This window comes from Anguilla anguilla, chromosome 3, assembly GCF_013347855.1.
Source record: "Anguilla anguilla isolate fAngAng1 chromosome 3, fAngAng1.pri, whole genome shotgun sequence".
NCBI classification, from domain to species: domain Eukaryota; kingdom Metazoa; phylum Chordata; class Actinopteri; order Anguilliformes; family Anguillidae; genus Anguilla; species Anguilla anguilla.
In genome coordinates, this window is record NC_049203.1 from 31,277,900 (window position 1) to 31,299,785 (window position 21,886).

At 40.1% G+C, this 21,886-nt stretch overlaps 1 protein-coding gene across 1 annotated transcript in view; it reads left to right on the forward strand.

Annotated features, from left to right (window-relative positions):
• The window catches only part of myo3b (myosin IIIB), a 358,080-nt gene that overhangs the window by 125,257 nt on the left and 210,937 nt on the right, over positions 1-21,886 (forward strand). The window contains exons 6-10 of the mRNA XM_035410289.1: positions 6,618-6,701; positions 7,556-7,758; positions 7,979-8,077; positions 8,335-8,449; positions 21,456-21,582. Coding sequence (XP_035266180.1) covers positions 6,618-6,701; positions 7,556-7,758; positions 7,979-8,077; positions 8,335-8,449; positions 21,456-21,582 — 628 coding nt within the window. The remainder of the gene's footprint in view (positions 1-6,617; positions 6,702-7,555; positions 7,759-7,978; positions 8,078-8,334; positions 8,450-21,455; positions 21,583-21,886) is intronic.

The window sequence follows — 21,886 nt, forward strand, 5'->3', positions numbered from 1 at the left end:
TATGTGCCATAATAATAGTGTGTTTGCTTAAGGCAACCACACTAATAATAATAAATATGTGCAATAATAATAGTGTGTTTGCCTAAGGCAACCACACTAATAAATAATATGTGCAATAATAATAGTGTGTTTGCCTAAAGCAACCACACTAATAATATGTGCAATAATAATAGTGTGATTGCCTAAGGCAACCACACTAATAATAATATGTGCGATAATAGTAGTGTGATTGCCTAAGGCAACCACACTAATAATATGTGGGTTAATAGTAGTGTGTTTGCCTAAGGCAACCACACTAATAATATGTGCGATAATAATAGTGTGATTGCCTAAGGCAACCACACTAATAATAATAATAATAATAATAATAATAATAATATGTGAGATAATAGTAGTGTGATTGCCTAAGGCAACCACACTTATAAATAATATGTGCAATAATAATAGTGTGTTTGCCTAAGGCAACCACACTAATAATAATAATATGTGAGATAATAGCAGTGTGATTGCCTAAGGCAACCACACTAATTACTGAATTATTTAATTAAACCTTTATTGTTTAACATTTGAGTATTTGCTCATGGTTAAAGGGGAAATGAAGGAAGCGAGCGTAGATAATGTCAGTTCATTACCGTTGTCTCTACCTCGGCATTCCATGATTTGTTTTGTCTGTTTTTTTTAACCCTCCTGTTATGTTGCGGGTCAAATTGGCCCTTTTTAAAGTTTGAAAATCTGGGAAAAATACTTAAAATTATTTTTTCAGTATGAAACTTCTTCTACTGGCCTTAATTAGTGTAATCAACATTTTAAATGAAAATGGTTCATTTCACTATTTGCAAACCCCCCCTGTATGGGGATTGACCCGGGAACATTTTTGCTGTACCTAAAAAATGAACAGAACAGGAGGGTTAAGGCATTTTTGAGAGAGATCGGCAAAGTTGTGCGTAGACCATAGAGTGTACATAAGAACTGGCAATGGTAGGAGGGGCCAGGCGGTGAAACCTAGGAAGTAACGGGGAAACCGCCTCTACTGCGCACACTTCAGGGCAAAGCGGTTGCTGCTCATTGAAGTTAATGTATAAATCCAAGGTGATTTAATAACCAAGGAAAACCTCATCGGTCAATTTTTTGTGATCATAAATTTCATTATGTGCAGAAGTTTCTGAAACCGTGGTTGTTGTGGTCCAGAAGTCTTGGGAAAATGTATTGTCAATGTATCCTCAGTAGCACTGTATCCTACAGTAACCTACAGTGTGAATATAGTTTATTCCACTGACAATGTTTGATGTTGGATGGTTCAGTTGCTAAATAGCCTACCAGAGGAAAGACAGACACATTCGCATTCTGTATCAGCACCTGTTTTCATACTCAAAACAAAAGTCTGTTTTTAGTATGAAAACAGTTAGGGTGATTAAACAGACAAAACTTATTTCATACTTCTCTCACAAAAGAGTTGACTGGGCTATTGTCACCAGCCGTGTTTTGTTCTGTGGCCATCTTCGCAGGTTCTGTATCTTCACTGGGCAGTGGTCAAAGAAAATATGTTTTCATGCATGCAATGATTTTAAAATAGTACTCCATTTTTAGAACTCCAACATATTTTCTGTTTTTCTAAGAAATTGAGACCACTTTTCTCAGTGTGATGGTAATACATCTTGATACATCCAGCAGTAATTCCGATACAACTGTTTTGAAATGGATTTAGTTTAAAGAACTAATTATTTCAAGAAGACAGTTTCACAACATGGTTTCTAAATATTTATGAAATTGGGTTTTTATTAAGGTTAAATAAAATTATCTAAAAAATTTAGAAAAATGAATAACATGCTAAAATTCTGTGGTTGCAAACTCATAGAAGATGAATGTAGTGGAAAACGGAAAATACGTTTTTTACATTTTATTTTTACATTGTACAAAGTCATTACAAAAAGTGCAGTAAAAAAGAGAATAGGTAAAACAAATATCTTTACATTTCCTCAGACGTATAAAAACAGTCTTGGCTTCCTCGGGAGTTAATTAACCCGGTCAATGAACATCCTGGGGCACGTTCAATCTGAAAACGGTGTGCACCGTTTTGCTACGGTTTCCGGGTTGAACAACATGTTTCCTCGAAACGGTGTGAAATGATGTGCAACGGGCTTTGAGGTACGTTTTCTCTCATTTGGTGGGTGTGTCAGAGGTGTTAGCAATCAGCAGCAACGTGTATATAAACCCCCCCCTATTATAAAGGCAGTGCGCACAATGGATACAACTGAAGTCCTTTACAAATGTGTCCACTGCAGCTTGGTGTATTCAACAATTGAAGACATTAGAAGACATGTTTGTTGTAAGTATTTTATAGTATTAAACACGTATTTAAACTGATTTCAAAGAATGGCCTTCTCAGCTGCCATAGTTGCAACACTTGCATAACACAACAGGGTGTTCAACGCACCACCGCTTCCGTTTAAATAAACGTTTTGCTACGAGGCTGAACACGCCCCTGGTCTCGCGTTCACCGAAGCCATGAAACTTCTCTGCTAAGGCGTTCAGCAGGTATTCTTGTAGGTTCCTTGGCAGCTCCCACTTCCCGCCTGTGCCGGTCCAATTTGTGTTGCAACACCAAGAGTGATATTCCTCCGTGCTGACTGCAGCTTGGAACAGGAAACGGCCATAACGATCGGAGCGCCCACCGGATAGCTGGCTTATCCTGTGCTCTCGCTCTGGTGTCAGCTCAGGGATGACCATGTCGAGTGTTGCTGTTTCAATACCATTAAAATCCTTTTTTTTCTGCGCCATTGCTGTGGTCATAGCCTTTGAGCTAGATTTCTGTAACAAAGTGTGATGTTCCGATACAGACGTGCATCGTTCAGTCACGGTGATATTTTTTTAAATAATCGAGTCATAGGGGCCACCTAAACTGGTTCTGCACCCCCTGTCCTAATATTCAAGCTCTGCCACTGGGCAGTGGTCAAAGAAAACATGTTCTCGCGCGTGTAGTAATTTTAAAAGGGTAATACCTCCCTTATCGCCTATATAACAAAAACGCTATATTTCAGAAATACAACTATTGGAATTGATCCAGCTGTGTACTTTATTTCAAGAAAATAGTTTTGCATCATAGCCTATTGTTTCATAATATGCATGAACTTGTTGTGGGAAGTAACAGAAGTAATAAAACACAGCCTTTTAAATGTTAAACAACCACATATTTGTGTAAAAATCTATAGAAACATTTTTTATGTTCTATTTGCTTGAAGATTTGTAAGAAAGCAAGTGAAATCTCCATTTACCCGGCAGGTTCCTTTTGATTCGCAAATGAGTAATTAGAGGCGTAAATCGGACAGTCTGTCATCAAAGAAATTGACGAAGAGTGTTACATTAGGCCATCTATCGGTCATGGTCATTATCTAGGCTTCACCAAGATCATGTCTGCAGTGTGGTATAAAGCATTTTAGTTTTACAAATGGGTGTTTTTGTTTTTTTTTAATTACGGTGAAAAGGAGACATGGCTTTTCGATTCCCAGTTCCCAACCTGCTGCCAGTGTGCAATGATGCATATCCCTAGGGAGGTCAGAGTTTGACAGTTTATTTTTAACCCATAATAGCATAAATGCTACAGTATAAACAAATAATATATAAATCGCTGACTTTCCAGAACATAAGAAAATAGTTGTTTCCTTTAATACGATGTTAAAAAATTAGCTGCTTCTCTCGGCAGGTAATAACTATCATTGGGGAGAAATGATCTGTTTACTTTTTGGCCAATCGTTTTCCGTTTCAGGAACAGAAATTAAAAAGCAAGAAATTAATTGGTGTTCCATATTCATTTTAAAAACATAAATCGAATAACGAGAATTAATTGGTTATTTGTGTTGCTGACTGATATTAAACATACAATTGCATAAACTGAACTAGCTCTCGATTTTAAAGTTTATGGTATTATGTTCGGTTTTCATTATAACAAAAAAGTTAGATTTTTTTGTAATGACCCAATTGACTTCGGTTCGTATTCAATCGTATTAAAGAAAACAGCTCTTATTTTCAGAAAATTTAGCTATTTATATGTTGCTATTTGAGTAGCATTCATGACATTGTGAAAAATAAAATAGTGTTTGTTTGCTGACAAATTGCCAAAACGGGTTTGACATCCCTGTGTCTTACGAGTATTATGTTGCAAACTGTTGTAATATTTTTTTAAAAAGAGAGTTGCCAGATCCATTAAAATATCTGAATGGCTTCTATGCTGATACCAGCCCAATAACAGCTGGTATTAGGGCTTTATTTTTCCCAAATACTAATGTTGTCTTAAAATCACAAGCTCATTTTAAGATTGCGAATCACCCCAAAATGCACCGCGCCGTGATGTCAAGTACAATGCAGAATGGCAAAAGCTGTCCTTATGAGGAAAAATTACACTCTGCTGCCCCCTACTGTGAGAACCCAGCATGCATTTCCTTCTGGTCGGCACAATTGCCGCCGCAGAGGCAAACGCATCAACTGAAATCAGTGACCACTGTATGCCTGAGCCAGTGAGTACTCATTTCAATAACACACATGCCCGTGAGCAGTTGCAGGGGCAACAAGCTCACTTAACAGTGACTCAGGCCCAGGACATTGTCAAACTGGTGGCCACTTATCCCTCCTTGTTCCAGGATCAGCCTGGGTTTAACATCTTTAGCAGTGCATGATGTGGATACGGGTGATTTGGCGCCAATTAATCAGCACCCCTTTTGTTTTTCTCCTTTCAAACGGGAGAAGGTTCAGAAGGAGATGTAAGAATTTCTTAACAAAAATGATGGGGTTGAAGATAAAGATGACAAACGACAGAGTGAGGAGCTCCTTTATTTAATTTAATAATACGACTGGTTAGGAAGAGGTACAAGTACAGTCTTCTAAGATATTAAGTCTAATACATGAGTTCATATAGTTCTCAGAGTCAAAGAGCTGTTGGTCCAGCCTATGAGATTCTTTCAGTCATCATATGGAAAACTTCCAGTTATAGCCAAGTGTAGATTAGGGAGTCCATTCTAAGACTGATCATGGGGGCCAGTTAAACAGAAATAGAGGTTCTTTAATCCCTTAATGTACTTCATTATTGCAGCTGCTGTCCATACCCTTTTACTTGCATTCCAACTGACACCTTGAATGAGGTGAAACAGGGTACAATTAGATACATTGGCTATGAAGTGTAAACATCCAGCACTTAGTGAACTATATTTATCAAGTCATTACATTTTATATAATTGCTTATATAATGCTTCATGTAAGTCAAATTTTTAACATGATCCTTCAGAAATGAACTACATGCTGGAGATTAGAACCAGGGTCTGGTGAATGGAGTTCCCCTGTAGTGCTCCTCCATAAAGGGGATGGTACTTCACAGCTATGTATTTATTACCAGGTAAATTCTGTGACAAAGACCAATACCTACCCTATTCTGTGGATTGATGACTGTATTGACCTGGCCCGGTTTGTGTCAAAATTGGATCTGTTGAAAGGGTACAGGAAGGTACCATTATCTGACAGGCTAAAGGTGACTTTGCTTTTGTTACCCATGATTCCTTTTCAGGTATCAGGTTCTCCCCTTTGGGATGAAAAATGCTCCCGTGACTTTTAAACGATTTTTGGCCGTGACATGGATAATGTGGTGACGTACATTGACGACGTGGTCTTGTGCAGTGACAGCTGGCCGAGTCATCTTGAGCACCTTTGGCAACTTTTTAGCCATTTAGAAGGGCCCAGTTTGCCTCCAAAAAAAAAAGCCTCCAAGAATGTGAATTTGGCATGGGTCGGATAACATACCTTGGTAGGGCATGGAATGGTGTTGCCACACCTAATAAAATTTCAGGCAATCATGGAGCTCCCCGTATTGTGCTTATTTTATTCTTATGTCTAATTGTCTGGTGTGTGGAATGTATAATGTGAATGTGGTTAAGTCCTTACATATGCTTAAAAGGAATTAATAAAAAAAGAAGAAAAATTTGTGGGTCTTACTGAATTATTTTCATGTTTTTTTTATTTTATTTTTTATTTGAGGGGGGAAAGGCTATTTTCTTTATTTGTTATCTTCATTAGTAGTTAGGATGACACCTATTCTAGTGGTTATGAACTCTAGCGACACGTTTTCTATCTTGCAGCCGCTTTCAGAAGCGCAGTCATAATCCCTAGACAGGTGAGCCTAAGATTATTTATAAATCTAATGCAGAGACCTAACTATTTGCAGTACCAGTAATATCAATATAATAGCTATATTCTGTCTTTTAGGTCAATCCACAACCAATTAAGTGACCATTTTTTATTTATTAATTAACCTACTTCATGTTAACTATTTGGGAATCCTTTTATTGATGTCTTGGTATCACCCAAATGACAAGTATGGCAAATTTCATGATTTTATGAAGTCAACCAAGTGCCTTTTAGGTCAATCGGCAACTAGTAAGGTGGCCATTTTGAATTTGTTGAATAACTTGCTTTGTGTTTAAGATTTTTTTGGGCATGTATTCAAATCACCCAAGGAACATCTCTGTCAATTCACATGATTTTATCCACAGCATAACGCTTGTTCACTGAATTCCCCCTATTAGAATGGATTGCTGCAATCTTACATTTCTTGTTGATGCTTTCCTATGTTTTAGTGCATCATTATCAGTGGGGAGAGTGGTGCTGGGAAGACTGAAAGTGCCCACCTGATTGTCCAGCATCTTACCTTCCTGGGAAAGGTACTACACCAGCTCGTGAACAGTTAGACAAATCAGACTTTCATCAATTCATCTATCATTACAGCGTTTACAGTTTTTGTAGCATGAAATCCATATTATTTCAACAATAAAGTCTGCAGGACTCATAGGTGGGGCACTGCTATAATAGGAAGACACTTGACATGAATAGCTGCAATAAATATCTAGCTGTAAGTGGTTCAGTTTATGTGGATCATGTGTAAAATTTGAAGAATCTCGACTTCGGCCTTTCTGTGTGGAGTTTGCATGTCCTCCCTGTGTCTATGTGGGTTTCCTCCGGGTACTCCCGTTTCCTCCCACAGTCCAAAGACATGTATGTAGGCTAATTGGAGACTCCAAATTGCCAATAAGTATGCGTGTGTGAGTGAATGGTGAGTGAATGTTATGTGTGCCCTGCAATAGATTGGCAGCCTGTCCAGGGTGTAATCCTGCCTCTCTCCCAATGCACGCTGGGATAGGCTGTAGCACCCCTGCGACCACTGGAAACCTTCCCCTCTAGGGATGGTTTCCAGTTTGGAGGGATTTTTCACTATATTATTATCAGGCTTCATCACACGAGTGATTTGTGTAGTTTGTCTGCAGTTCATCTGTACCAGCTGCTTATGAAATCTACTTGTCTGAGACAATAGCTACAAAATCAGCTGATGGACAGTTGAATGAAATAAGTATCAACTGGCAGCAGACACTTTTAAGGACACACGCTTGTTTGCACTCTTTCAGACTGAGTATTTTACAGCAATAGGACAGACCTAGAAATATGATTGGGCTGTTCAAATTCAGGGGGAAAGAAATAAAATGGAATAAAAAAGTAGAAAACTTATTTTATGTGATTTCAGGCAAATAACCGCATGCTGAGAGAAAAGATCCTGCAGGTGAACCCCCTGGTGGAGGCATTTGGAAATGCCTGCACAGCCATCAATGACAACTCTAGCCGCTTTGGCAAATACCTGGAGATGAAGTTCACTCCCACAGGGGCTGTGATGGGGGCCAAGATCTCTGAGTACCTGCTGGAGAAGTCTAGAGTCATCAAACAAGCCACGTAGGTGCAGCAAAATTAGCAGCACAAGCCATCAGGCACTTTGCTTCACTAGGGAAGAGATCTAATAATTCATAACTATATTCATAATTAATGAATTCATAATTGATATATTCTTGATATATTTTCATATACAATTCATGTTATTTCTTGATATATTTGCATTATTATTATTTTTTTTACAGAAATCTATTTTAAAATGTTATTTTTTATTTTTATCAAGGGGAGAGAAGAATTTCCATATTTTTTATTACATCTATGCTGGACTTTATCACCAAGAGCAACTCAAGGAATTTAGACTGCCAGAGAAGACACCTCCAAGGTAGGCATTTGTTTCTTATTCAAATTGACTGTATTTAAGCAAATATAAAGGCAATAGGTATGAATTTGCTAATATACTTCAGTACACTCCAAGGACAGCGTGATTGTTTCCCCATTTTCAACCAATCACAACAATTTCTCCAAAATTCTATTTTCTGTCAAGCTTTACTGTTTAAAATATATCTGCTTATCTATTTATTCAAATAAGCACTTTCAGAAGGACAACATCAGTAAGCGTTATCTGTAAACTGCTTCCAGATATATTGATAATGAACATGGAAAAGTGGTTCAGGACATTGTCTCCAGCAAACTCTATAAGGAGCAGTTTGTTGCCATAGAGCACTGCTTCCGCATCATCGGATTCACTGAAGAGGTAAAGTATAGTCTCACCACACTGTCAAAATTACAGTACACCTACTCACCAAAGGGGCTTTGGATATGATAGCACACGTGGACAATGGACTCATCAACATGGAGGCAAGGTTGGGCCCAAGGAGATTTTCACAAAATCATTGTAAATTAAAGAAAAATCCATGTTCTGAATTTTGTTGAAATATGGTTATTTTCTGTCACTCTACACAAAGGGTATCTGCCAGAGCAAAAAAAGCCATTTGTCTGAACTCTTAACTAAGACTTTTTGTCATCTGTGTATGTGAAGCTGTAGTTAGGGGTCCATGCTGTGAAGCTGCTGGAACCCAATTGTTTTTGTGTTGTTTTGTATTAGGGGCCCAGCACCAAGGGTGTGTATGACACCGATTGATACCTCAGGGGATGATTGATATTGTGATAGGTGTTGTGAACGAGCAAGCACAGGTACACAGTGTTATGGTGCAATATGGAATAAGCTCCTTACTGCCAAATTGTATGAAATTTCACAGGAGTCAGCTTCCAACAGTCCTGAGAAGTACACCCGCCTCCATCCAACATTGTTAAAGATAATCAAATATGAATCTGCAAAAATTATGGAAAAGATATTTCACCTCACCTACTTTACATTCAGCCACCGTTCAAATTTTTTGAAATATACAACTTGTAAATGGACCCGTGTAGATAATGTCTGTCAGATTTTGTGCACCTACCAGCCAAGGCTACAACATCACTTCAAAATTGCAATGTTCAAATCATTATTGTACATGTACCTTTACAATCAATGAACACCGAAATTGGTATTGATCATGCTTTGATAAGGTTTGCAGTCCATGGCAACATACAAAAGCATATGATGAATTTTGAACTCCGTTCACATAGAGAGGATGCCTATCTGTCTCTGAGTCTCAGAGCTCCCCACACACACACACATACACATTCACACTGACAGGAGCTGCAAGCAGGCCATAAAACCCCCCTATCCCCACCTCCCACACACACATAACTGCAGTGTGTAGTTCCTGAGCCCCTTAACATATAGTTATATTCTGTTTTCTGTGGTATGATGACAGCCTTGCAAATTGTTTAATTCATTATTTCAATAACTAAATTGAACATTTCGAAGTGAAAAACATCCCTGATGCTTGCAATACATCAAAATAACAATATTGACATATCTGTATTCAGTAGGTTATCGGAATTCCTAAAACACTTCCATGTAAAGAGGATCACCTTTTTAAAAGACATTAATGATTTCCCTACATTAAATGGGATGGGAAACTCAAAGGAGCATATTTTCTCCAGTGTGGCAAATTGGCTGGTGCTCCAGCACCATTAGGACCTCATGTGCCTGTGCCAGGCTGAGTGGAACAACGGACTGGGCCTTGCAGACCTGCTTGTCTCTCTCTCCCATTCCCCCCCCCCAGAAATATACAAATAGCACTAAATGCTCTGCAGTTCGCCCTTGCTGCTTGGCCCCCCACATCGTTGCTTGCAGTTGTATTTATTAGGAGGCCAAGCACTGGGACTGTACTTTCCATTTAGACAAAAATGTCAAACCACGCCCAGAATACGTTTATGGCCATAATCTTATGCCAATTTTGATGATACTTCAGGGGACAGTAGAGAGGAATATTGGCAGCGCAAACAGCCTTGCGGTGTTATAGTGCAATATGGCCTGTAGGGGGTGCTTTTTGCAAAAATACTCATTTGCATAGGCTCCATATGGCCAAATTGTATGAAATTTGACTGGGTCAGTCAGAAAGCTTCCCTTCGACAGTCCTGAGAAGTACATCCCCCTCAATGCAAAATCTTAAAGATAATCATATATGCAGAAATTGTACAAAATATATTAGACAACACCTCCTTTAAATCCAGCCTCTGTTAAAACTTTGGAAATATACAAATTGAAAAGAGACCCATGTAGATTGTGTTGTAGGCTATTTCATGAACCTACAACCCATGCACCACTTCAAAATTGCAATATTCATATCATTATTGCTGATGTGCCCTCAAATTCAATACACACCAAATTTGGTATGCAAGATATCTGGATATGATTTGCAGTCCATGACAAAGTATAAGTTGCTATAATACATTTTGGCTGAACTACAATTACTTTTCTGATAGTACTTAGTTCAAATACACAGACTGCATTCCTTCTCTTCCACTTCCCCTCCTTGCCCCCACAGTCACACTCTGATGGCAGCTACAAGCAGGTCATAAAACCCCCCTCACGCAAACTGCAGTGTGCAGTTCCCGAGCCTGAACATATAGCTATATTTTGTTTTCTACAAGTATAATCCTTCCATCCATTATCTATACCCGCTTATCTTGGGCAGGGTCGTGGGGGGTGCTGGAGTCTATCTCAGCATGTATTGTTGCTACACTGGACTTTTTAAAGTAAAAACACACCCTTGGAATACATCAAAACAACAATATTGCCATTTGTATATTCATTAGACTATGACATTTCATAAAACACATGCATGTAAAGATCTACTTTGCATGGCAGTGCTTCATACAATGTTGTAGTACAAATTGCCACTGCATATACAAATGGAAATATTGTTTTGATGTATTCCAGGGGTCAGGGATGTTTTTTACCTTAAAAACTCATCTTACAGTTTTTGCAGAAATTTGTGAAGTTACAGCATATGGAAATGAAATTGTATCACTGTTAACTTGCTTCCAGTTAGCTGCTGGGAAATAATTTATTTCCATGGAAAACATACATCATATGCTGTAACTGCACAAATTACTCTACAAACTATAAGGTGTCTTTCTGTCACTTTCTATGCAAGTCACCTTTTGTAGACATAAAAAGATATACTATCTATTTAGCCTATATGATAAACATTTCTCCAATCAGGACAGCTTTGTTGGGCAGCAGTTCATATGATGGTCCTGATTATAAATGTGTCAAAGCTTTATTGAATACATTATTCATGGCATCACTTTCACAACTTCATTTCCCCATCTTAAACCAGGCTGGGGAAGGTAAATATATTCTCCATAATTGCCATCACTGTAAGTTGGACTAAATGCAGGATACAGCTGCAGTGCAAAATAAATCTTATTCACATGAAGCATCCATCCAGTCAATGTCAGGTTTGGTGTGAACTAAACTAGTCCCTAACTAAATTGCGAAGCAATAGTTGATACATCAAAAAAATGGATGAATGTTGAGCCAATCAATTTGACCCATATTTAGCGTGTCCATTAAAATCACTGTAATTAATTGCAGACATGGTCATCCGCCATTGAAACACATTCTGAATTGAAGAGCAGGTCGTTCTAAGCAAGACAAAACTAGAATGTCGATAGCTTGAAAAACATGGGCAGTGTAAAAAATAGGATATTTAGCATTGTTGGCCATTGTTCCATCTGTAAAGATAATACTTAACATTTCCAACAAGAACACTTTGTTCAACTGTCTAACTAAATGTAGAAGGAAAAGTTTCTATTTTCAAAGATGGCAGAATTATAGCCAATCATATTTCAGTATATGTAAATTAGCATATTATGATAAGTCACAGCTATAATTATCGGTGTGATTCATTCCAGGCTTAGTCTTTGACCTCAGAAAAATATTCTGAATTGAAAGGCATATTCTTCTGAAAAAGTCAAAACTTGAATGGTGTCAATGGCATGAACAAATGTAGATGCCAATAGGGTTTTCATATTCAACATTCACGGTGTTTTGGGGTGTTCAGGTTTGTGGCTTTCTGGGCTTTAAAGTATAAATCCATGAAAATGGATGGTGTTGTTAGATGGACATGGTTGACTTTAAGTGAAAACTTGAATGGTGTTGATTGTTTGAAAAACGTTTAAAAAAAAAAAAAAAAAAAAGGAAGATTCAGCATTGGCTATTTTTCCATTTAAAAACGTAACACTTTTGCAACATGAGATCTTTGTCCAATATGCGTGGACATGGCTGATTCCAGTGTCATGTTGCACTAGCTATATTTAGGGGTCCAAGCAGCGAAGCTGGTGGAACCCTATTGTATCTGTTAGGATTATTAGGGGTCCAAGCAGCGAAGCTGGTGGAACCCTATTGTATTTGTTAGGATTATTAAGAGTCCAAGCAGCGAAGCTGGTGGAACCCTATTGTATTTGTTAGGATTATTAGGGGTCCAAGCAGCGAAGCTGGTGGAACCCTATTGTATCTGTTAGGATTATTATTATTATTAGGGGTCCAAGCAGCGAAGCTGGTGGAACCCTATTGTATCTGTTAGGATTATTAGGGGTCCAAGCAGCGAAGCTGGTGGAACCCTATTGTATCTGTTCTGATTGTTATTATTATTATTATTATTATTATTATTATTATTATTTTTCTCCGCTAAAATGTCTGAGGCTCAGCAACCGTAAGTTGTAGACAAACCAAATTTGGTAGGTGGGTTCCTATGGCACCCCACTACTTGGGCACGAAAAATCACCTATGTCGACCAGATGGTGGCGCTATAACAAAGGGTCATACTTTAAAAGTCCATAACTCCTACACCATAAGTCAGATCAACACAAAACTTCATTGACCGATGCATCTGAATGTGCTCTACAACTTTGCTTTTGGGAGAACCTATGTCCGCCATATTGTTTGCCCGCCATTTGGACTTTTTTATTAGTTGGGGTGCGGAAGAGCTGGAGCTCCAAATCTAAGTGTTACGACATCTAGTAAACTTCTTTACGGCAAGTGACATCCATGGCGACGCAAGTAATCCGACACCGTAGGGTCTAGTTTTCATCAGTGGGGGAGGGTCTGACCATCGGGGAAGGAATGGAAGACAGTGCCACCCAGAGTGCATGCTAGGATACCAAAAGTTTGTTAGTAAAAGCTTTTTCAGAGGATGTATAATTACTTTTCTTGAGCATGGATCCATTTGAAGACAGTATCGGGTGAGTTCGTTTAGTCTTTGAATCTGTCATTATTCTGAGAAATAGCTAAACCATTTTATTGATAGGTTCTGAGTTTCTGTGCAAACGCGCTAAAACACGCTGGTATAATGAAACAATGATGGTAATACATATATAGTTCGCTTCGTTTCGTTGCTACCATAACATAACAGACTATCTTGTGTCTACAGCTGCAGTTTCTCGCTGCAATTACTAATATTGAATATAAACAAAAAACGCAATTTATGCTGTACTCTACCAATGTCTAAATAAATAATACGGTACTCTGAGCGTAGAAAGCAGTTAGCATGGATGGCGAGTTGATATTTTTTCCTACTACAAGTTTGTTAGTAAAAGCTTTGAGAGGATGAATCATTACTTTTCTTTGGCATGGATCCATTTGAAGACAATATCGGGTGAGTTCGTTTACTCTTTAAATCCGTCATTATGCTGAGAGAAATGGTATTCTCAATTTAATCTCTACATTGACTGTAAGCTTTGGGTTGTAACTAGTTAGCTGTTTCGTAGGTGACTTAGTTAATGCACTCGTCTTAACTATTGCTTGTATTTTTGCATAGACTGCGTTGTTGCTGTTCTTGTTTGTGTTAGTGTTAATCAGTTGCTACAGGCTCCAAGTTGAACTATGCGGTTGTTCCCTGCACTTGGAACGGTACTTCTCTCTAGGGTTTTCGACACACTTGTTCCTGATTATGATTATACACTTTGTTGCACATCGCTCTGGATAAGAGCGTCTGCCAAATGCCTGTAATGTAATGTTATGTAATATTCCGTAGCAACAAGATACACCCGACATTGGCCCTAAAATATGCCGATACAGCAGTGAAAACGCTGCTCACTGAATAACGAAATGAACGAGACAAAGTTTTTTAAAATTATACCATGTCATTCTACAGTCAATATCTGGGTCTAAACATTGAACAAATATACAACTTTACCAATGGTTTTACGCGTAGAGATGTCCCTTTTGCGACTGAGTGGTCATATATTGTCTTGGACAATCCGTCTGTGAAATATACGCACATTTGTGATAACTGGGTAGGCTACGTCCCAAAATAGCTGTGCGTAATACCACACCTGTTGTTTACGGCGTTCTCGCCCTTTTTAGTACAATTTGGCTTGATTAACAATTCATTTATTCAGTTGGTGAGAGTATAAGCTTTCTAACAATGTATAACATGTCTGATTTTGCTGTTGGAATAGCGTTTTATAGGTCAGCGTAACCGAAACTTTTCTCATCTGCCAATGTCTAAATAAATAAAACGGCAGCATGCGAGTTAATGTCGTATTTATTATTTGAAATGTGTATTTATATGTTATTATTCTATCTGTCTCTGTGGCGCTCTGAAATGTGCATTCTCTGCTAAGCTGAGCAATGGATTGGAATATGTGTCTGACGTAGTGTTGCACGGTATACCAAAACTTCAGCACTTTCTCGGTACTTAAAAAAAAAAAAAAAAAAGAATCGGTTCGGTATTAGAATATTCCGACGTTCGGTAGTTTTGAGTGAAATGTAAAAGCCAGGGAAAATTGTGACGGGTGCTGGAGAAAAGGTCCGCAAGTCGCAAATCTTGAAATCGCGCTAGGAGGCAAAAAAGGTTTTTTAATTTTTTTTACTGTTTTCCTTTTTTTCATATTACGAAAGTTAAAGTGTTGAAGAAGTCACTCAATAGAATAAACAACATTTTTAGGGTCACTAAATACTTATAATTTTTCAGCAAAGTCAGCTTGTTTTAGTGATTCTTACAGCCGGGTTTTGGAGGCGTGATGGGGGTGCAGTTTAATTAGCATGTTTGACTTTGTTGGCTATTGTCACTTTGTTTCGGTCAAGCCACCGCCCATAAATAAAGCCGTGTGGTAGTAGCCTATGTTTGTTTACTGTGTGAGGTTGCTACAATGGCGGACGCTCAATCAGTAGGTGAGAGTATAAGCTTTCTAACGATGTATAACATGTCTAATTTTGCTTTTGGAATAGCGTTTTATAGGTTAGCGTAACCGAACATTTTCTTACCATGGCATTCGCTCTATATATGGTAGCATTAAAAGACGTTGCACCTAACGAAACATTGTCAACGATTTTTCGTAATTCCTTGGAAAATACCATTATTATTGAGGACTTCTGGGCATAGCTAAGCCATATGTTTGCTGATAGACCTATCTGACATCGTTTTCTGGAGCAAAACAGAAGCGGATAGAACTGTCATTGATTTACTGTCTGTGTCTCCATCTACTGAACATAGATAAGATTTCATCATTGCTATGTAAGTATTACTGCTCAAAATATTTCGGTTATATACGTTATTTTAGAAATTGAGTGTCTTTAAATAGGTTAGTGGTATTATGTAATGTTGAAATTATATCTATGTTTCATCTTAAACCTTCATAAGGGGCTCATATGCTTTACAATGGACAAAAAGAATTATATTCCTTTTTGGAGAGATTTTGGATTTGTTTCTGGACCCTTAGCTATTTTAGACCAGTGTTAATAATTTAGACATTTTGGGTAGATTTGGAGATGCTGGGTACACTGCTTAGTTTTTGCTTCATAGATCTTTAGTAGTTCTACATATCCACCCTTAGATTTTATGAACTTGTGGTCAAGAAGTTTTTGATCCAGGACATGTATACTTTAACCCGCAATCACACAGTATTTCATTGCGAACTAAAAAAGGAGCAAATTCATTTTAGATTTTTTGCCTTGACCATTGCATTTGTGGCACTTTATTTCTTACAAAATTATGAATATAAAGTAATCTAAGCTAGTATTATAAATGGTACAAATGTATTGCTTCATTTAAGACATTTTTCTAGTCTCTGTGGTGTTCACATCTGGAGTTATAAAGCTTTAAATATGGTAATCCCTAAATGGACAAGGATTTACAGGTACTCTAGCGGGGGAGTGGTTGGGGTGGAGTTAACTAGCTATTGTTCCTACCCATTATCTCCCTGTGAGAAGTGTGAAAATTTCAAGATCTTTCAAGGGGATGTTCTCTGCTACTTGATTTTAGGAGTACCAACATTCAAATAAGCATATCTTCTTCAACTATTTTCAGATTTCAATGTATGGCACATCATTTGAAAGTTTATAATCTGCACTTTCATAATCAGTAAAAAACTGAAAAATGACCTTGCCCTACTTGCGGACCAAAACACCAGCACCTGTCACAATTGTCTCCCGCATTACTGCTTTAGAGGATGAAAAGTGTCATTTGTCTGAATCTTCGCTAGATGGCAGTAGCAACTAAGGTTGCCAAGTGAGGTGACTTGCGCTTGTGTACTCAGCTCTTTGATACAGCGCAAGCTTTGACTCAGTTCACTTCAGTAGCAATAGGTGTTCCAATTTGGAAATATTATAGATAGATGCTGTATTGTTATTAAAATATGCTGTTTTTAGATCTATTTAAAGGTGAAAGACCTGTTTTAAATATTATTTAGTTTACAACTGTTTAATTTTTGAAATATATTTAACATATTTTTCTATTGTTCAGTGTTGTAACACTATAGGCCTATGCATATTAATATGTTGAAGAGGCTTCAACTTAAAGGTTGTTAATGAACCAGGTTGTTAATAAACCATGAATTCGAAAATGAGGTCAACCCTTGTGGACATTACGTTTCTGATCTATTAAGGTAATTTCAGTATCGTTAGGTACCGAGTATTGAATCAGTATCGCTTCAGTATCGAGCATCGTGATACTAAACCTGGTATCGGTATCAAAGTCAAAATTTAGGTATCGTGACAACACTAGTGTGACGCTTTTTTTAGTTGTGGCATTTTTTTAGTTTTTTTAGTTTTTAGAAACGCTGCAGCTGTACATACACGCTGGGCCATCTAAGTGTTACGACATGCCATCTACATTACATTACATTCATTTGGCAGACGCTTTTATCCAAAGCGACGTACAAGAAGTGCATTTTCATGATCGTAGACAACTGCTGAACACGGGTTCAGTAAGGTACAATTACTTATTTTGTACAACTATTTCTAGCTGAGAACAATGAACACTATCCTGGTCTAACATCTGCAAAGCCAGACTAGGCAGAAGATTAAGCTAGAGTATTAGGACAAATACAATTTACCAAGAAGTGCAGGGATGGGGCAACATGTAACAAGTGACAAGGAAAAAAGGGTTTTTTTTTTTTTTTTTTTTTTTAATATATATAAACAGCATGGTGGTGGTTATTCTAGGTATAGTCTGAAGAGATGAGTCTTCAGGCCACGGCGGAAGATGGATAGTGAGGGGGAGGTTCGGAGAGGGACGGGGAGTTCGTTCCACCACTGGGGAGCTAGGGTGGAGAAGCTCTGTGATCCCTTTGGGCGGGTGGGAGGGGTTACAAGACGCCCTGCTGCTGCAGAGCGGAGTGGTCGAGCAGGCACATAGAATTGAGTCATGTCCTGCAAGTAGATGGGGGCTGTCCTGTTGGCGGCAGTGTAGGCAAGGGTCAGGGCTTTGAATCGGATCCTGGCAGCGACCGGTAGCCAGTGAAGTGATCGCAGCAGAGGAGTGACGTGGGAGAATTTGGGGAGGTTGTAGATGAGCCGGGCAGCGGCATTCTGGATCATCTGTAGTGGCTGTATGGCACAAGCTGGCAGGTTTGCAAGGAGAGAGTTGCAGTAATCAAGGCGAGAGGTCACCGTAGCCTGGACGAGCAGCTGGGTGGAGTGCGTCGTCAGGTATGGTCGAATCCTCCTGATGTTGTATAGGAGGAATCTGCAGGACCTTGATGTTGCCTTGATGTGCTCCTTGAGGTCCAGTTGGTCATCCAGGACCACCCCCAAGCTCTTGGCAGAGTGAGAGGCAGTCACTGTGGTGCCATCAACCGTGATTGAGAGTTCACGAAGCAAGGAGGTCTTGTGCGGGAAGAAGAGCAGCTCAGTTTTGTTGAGGTTGAGCTTCAGATGGTGGCTGGCCATCCAGGTGGAGATGTCAGCCAGGCAGGAAGAGATCTTATCATTGACCAGTGTGGCCGAGGGGGGGAAAGAAAAGAAGAGTTGTGTGTCATCTGCATAACAATGATAGGAAAAACCATGTGAATTAATGACTGAACCAAGAGATCTGGTGTATAAGGAGAACAGCAGAGGACCCAGTACAGATCCCTGCGGCACTCCCGTAACAAGTGGATGAGAAGCAGAGGCAGACCCCTTCCAGGTGACCTGGTAGGTCCTATCTGCAAGATAGGAAGCGAACCAAGACAGGGCAGTCCCGGCAATTCCCATCCCAGCCAAGGTGGAGAGGAGTATTTTATGGTTGACCGTGTCAAAAGCTGCAGACAGGTCAAGAAGGATCAGGACAGAGGAAAGGCGTGAGGCTCTTGCAGTGGCAAGTGCCTCCGTCACAGCTAGGAGTGCAGTCTCTGTTGAGTGCCCAGATCGGAAGCCAGACTGGAGAGGGTCTAGCAGGTTGTTCTGATGGAGAAAAGAGGTTAATTGTTTAAGAACTGCTCGTTCGAGGGTTTTGGACAGAAAGGGTAGAAGGGATACGGGTCGATAATTTGCTACATCGGAGGGGTCTAAGGTGGGTTTTTTGAGTAGTGGGGTAACACGAGCCGTCTTAAAAACAGAGGGAACATGACCAGAGGAGAGAGAGGAATTAATAATGGAAGACAGATAGGGAAGGAGCTCGCTGGAGATAGATTGGAGAACTTTAGATGGGATGGGGTCAAGTGGACAGGTGGTTGCGCGATGAGAGGTGATCAGTTGTAATACATCGGAGTCCTCCAGCATTTCAAAGGAGGTCAGTGTGGCTGTGGGGTTGTCCTGGGGGGTTGGGGGGCTCACTGGATGGGTGAAGGAGTTCCGGATTGTAGCCACCTTTCCTTCAAAGGCGGCCAGAAAGTCATCTGCGGAGAGGGAAGAGGGAGGTGGGGGTGGAGGAGGAATGAGGAGGGAAGAGAAGGTGGAGAATAGTTTACGTGGATTAGAGACACATGCGCTGATCTTGGATTGGAAAAAAGAGGCTTTTGCAGACGTGAGGGCAGATGTAAAAGTCGCCAGCAGGGTATGGTATGCAGTCAGGTCATCAGAGGATCGGGATTTTCTCCACTTTCTCTCTGCAGCCCGCAGTGATGTTCTGCTGGAGCGTAGTGACTCGGTCAGCCATGGGCAGGGGGGTGAGGAGCGTGCTGGTTTGGAGACAAGAGGACAAAGTGAGTCGAGGGACTGAGAGAGGCAGGAGTTGAGGGTGGAGGTGGCAAGGTCAACTGGCAGGTTAGAGAAAGACGCAGGAGGGGGAAGTGTGGACAGAGCAGTGGAGACGAGGGAGGATTGTGACAGAGTAGGGAGATTTCTCCTGAAAGTTACTGTGGGTGAGCTATTGGATGAATTGAGGGGGAGTAAATAGGAGAGGGAGAAAGAAAGAAAGAAGTGGTCTGAGACATGGAGGGGAGTCACTGCAAGTTGGGGAATGGAGCAGCCTCTGGTGAATACAAGGTCTAGTTGGTTACCAGCCTTGTGTGTGGGGGGGGAGGAGGACAGGGATAGGGCGAAAGACTGCAGGAGTGAGGCAACCCTGGACAGTTGGGAGGTTTCTGGTGGGAGGTTGAAGTCTCCCAGTAGAATAGCAGGAGTGCCATCCTCAGGGAGAGAGCTCAGGAGAGTGTCCAGCTCGTCCAGAAATGAGCCGAGTGGACCTGGAGGGCGGTACAGAACAATAACGTGAAATGTAGAGGGATGAGTAACAGTAATCGCGTGAAATTCAAAGGAGGAGAAAGTAGGGTTAGGACTGGGGAGGACACAGAACTTCCAGGACAAGGAAATGAGTAGACCGGTACCCCCGCCTCGGCCAGAGGCCCTGGGGGTGTGCGAGAAGGAGTATCCCGCAGACAGTGCAGCTGGGGTGGCGGTGTTATCGGGAGTGATCCAGGTTTCCGTGAGAGCCAGGAAGTCAAGAGACTTCGTCTTGGCAAAGGCAGTAATGAAGTCAGCTTTCTGGACGGCTGACTGGCAGTTCCATAATCCACCTGTGACAGTGAATTCCTGAGGTGTGGATAAGGGTGGGTAGATCAAGTTGGTTAAATTACGCCTGCGGTGAACAGACCATTTGGGGCGAGGCAGCGCGCACAAGGGAATGGGGTTTAAAAACATGATAAACTGATGACGAGGCTGCCTATGGCAGCCTCTGCTGGAACTATAAATACTGGGTGACAATTACGTGCTTGCATTAGCTTCATTAGGGCAGATAAGCACCAGGTGAAGCTCCTCGAAATTAGCTCAACAATACGGGGCAGTTAAACCCCAATCCCCACACACAGTTTCACTAACGCCTTTAACTAACTAACAACAGCAAGTCAACTACAGATATTCTCAGCTAACGCCCAACTAAGCTTGCTGACTAGCAACAGTTGAGACAAGTTTTAAAAAGATTAGGCTACCTAAATTACACACAACTATGTTCGCTAACTAGCAACAGCAGAAACAAATTAAGTTATGATACGCTTATCTGAATCGCGGGGGACGGCAGAAGCGACGACACAATCAGATGCACACTGTTGAACCACAGATGAACACCACTTAAATAGCACCAGGTGAAGCTCCTCGAAATTAGCTCAACAATACGGGGCAGTTAAACCCCAATCCCCACACACAGTTTCACTAACGCCTTTAACTAACTATCTAAGTGTTACGACATAGTAAAGGCCTTTACGGGAAACGGCCAGGGCACATCCATGGCGACGCAACTAAGTCATCCGCCACAAAACCACAAAATTTACCACAAAATTGGCCATCATCAATTTTTTATACAATCATCAAGATATTCAGTAGATATGTTGGGTGAAAGTGTATGATCATGAGGACAGAGCCATTTTAAAATCGCTCCATAGGGGGCACGATGGTGCCAATGCTTGGACCCCTCCCAACGCCGCTTGCGGCTTTAATTATTATTATTCTTGTCTGACAAAGTCACACATGCTGCTTCTGGTGTTTGTATAAGGTTTAGAATCTTTTCAGGCCCACTGAGGAGCCTTTGAACAGTGACTGAGTCAGAGCATATGAATCTGACACAGTGTTCGAGTAAAAGATAAACTTTTAAGACTTTAAACCAAAGTCACTAAATTGCAGTATCTGTATTCTGTTTTTGTTCTCTGTCATTTTTATTTCACAGGAGGTAAATTCAGTGTACCAAATCCTTTCTGCCATCTTGAACACTGGGAATATTGAATTTTCTGTCCTTACATCTCAACACCAGACTGATAAAAGTGAAGTGCCTAATTCTGAAGCTTTAGAGAATGGTAAGACACATTTGCTATACTTGTTTAAAATGGGCTGAACAGATAACACCACTAAATGATTCCATTAAGCCTGAAAAGCTTTTAGCATATTGAGAAACAGGCACCCACTGACCCTCCATTTTGTGAAATGTGGGAAACAATGTATTGGATACTGTAAAGTGTAAATAGTTAATGCTGTGCGAGAGGGCTACAATCTATATAGCTGGGATCTAGAGTGTGGGTGATGGTGTGCGCTATATTGCTGTAATTGGTGATTGTGTCTGTGATCTGATGTTTGTGGTCCTTAGGAAAAAATCATGTAAAA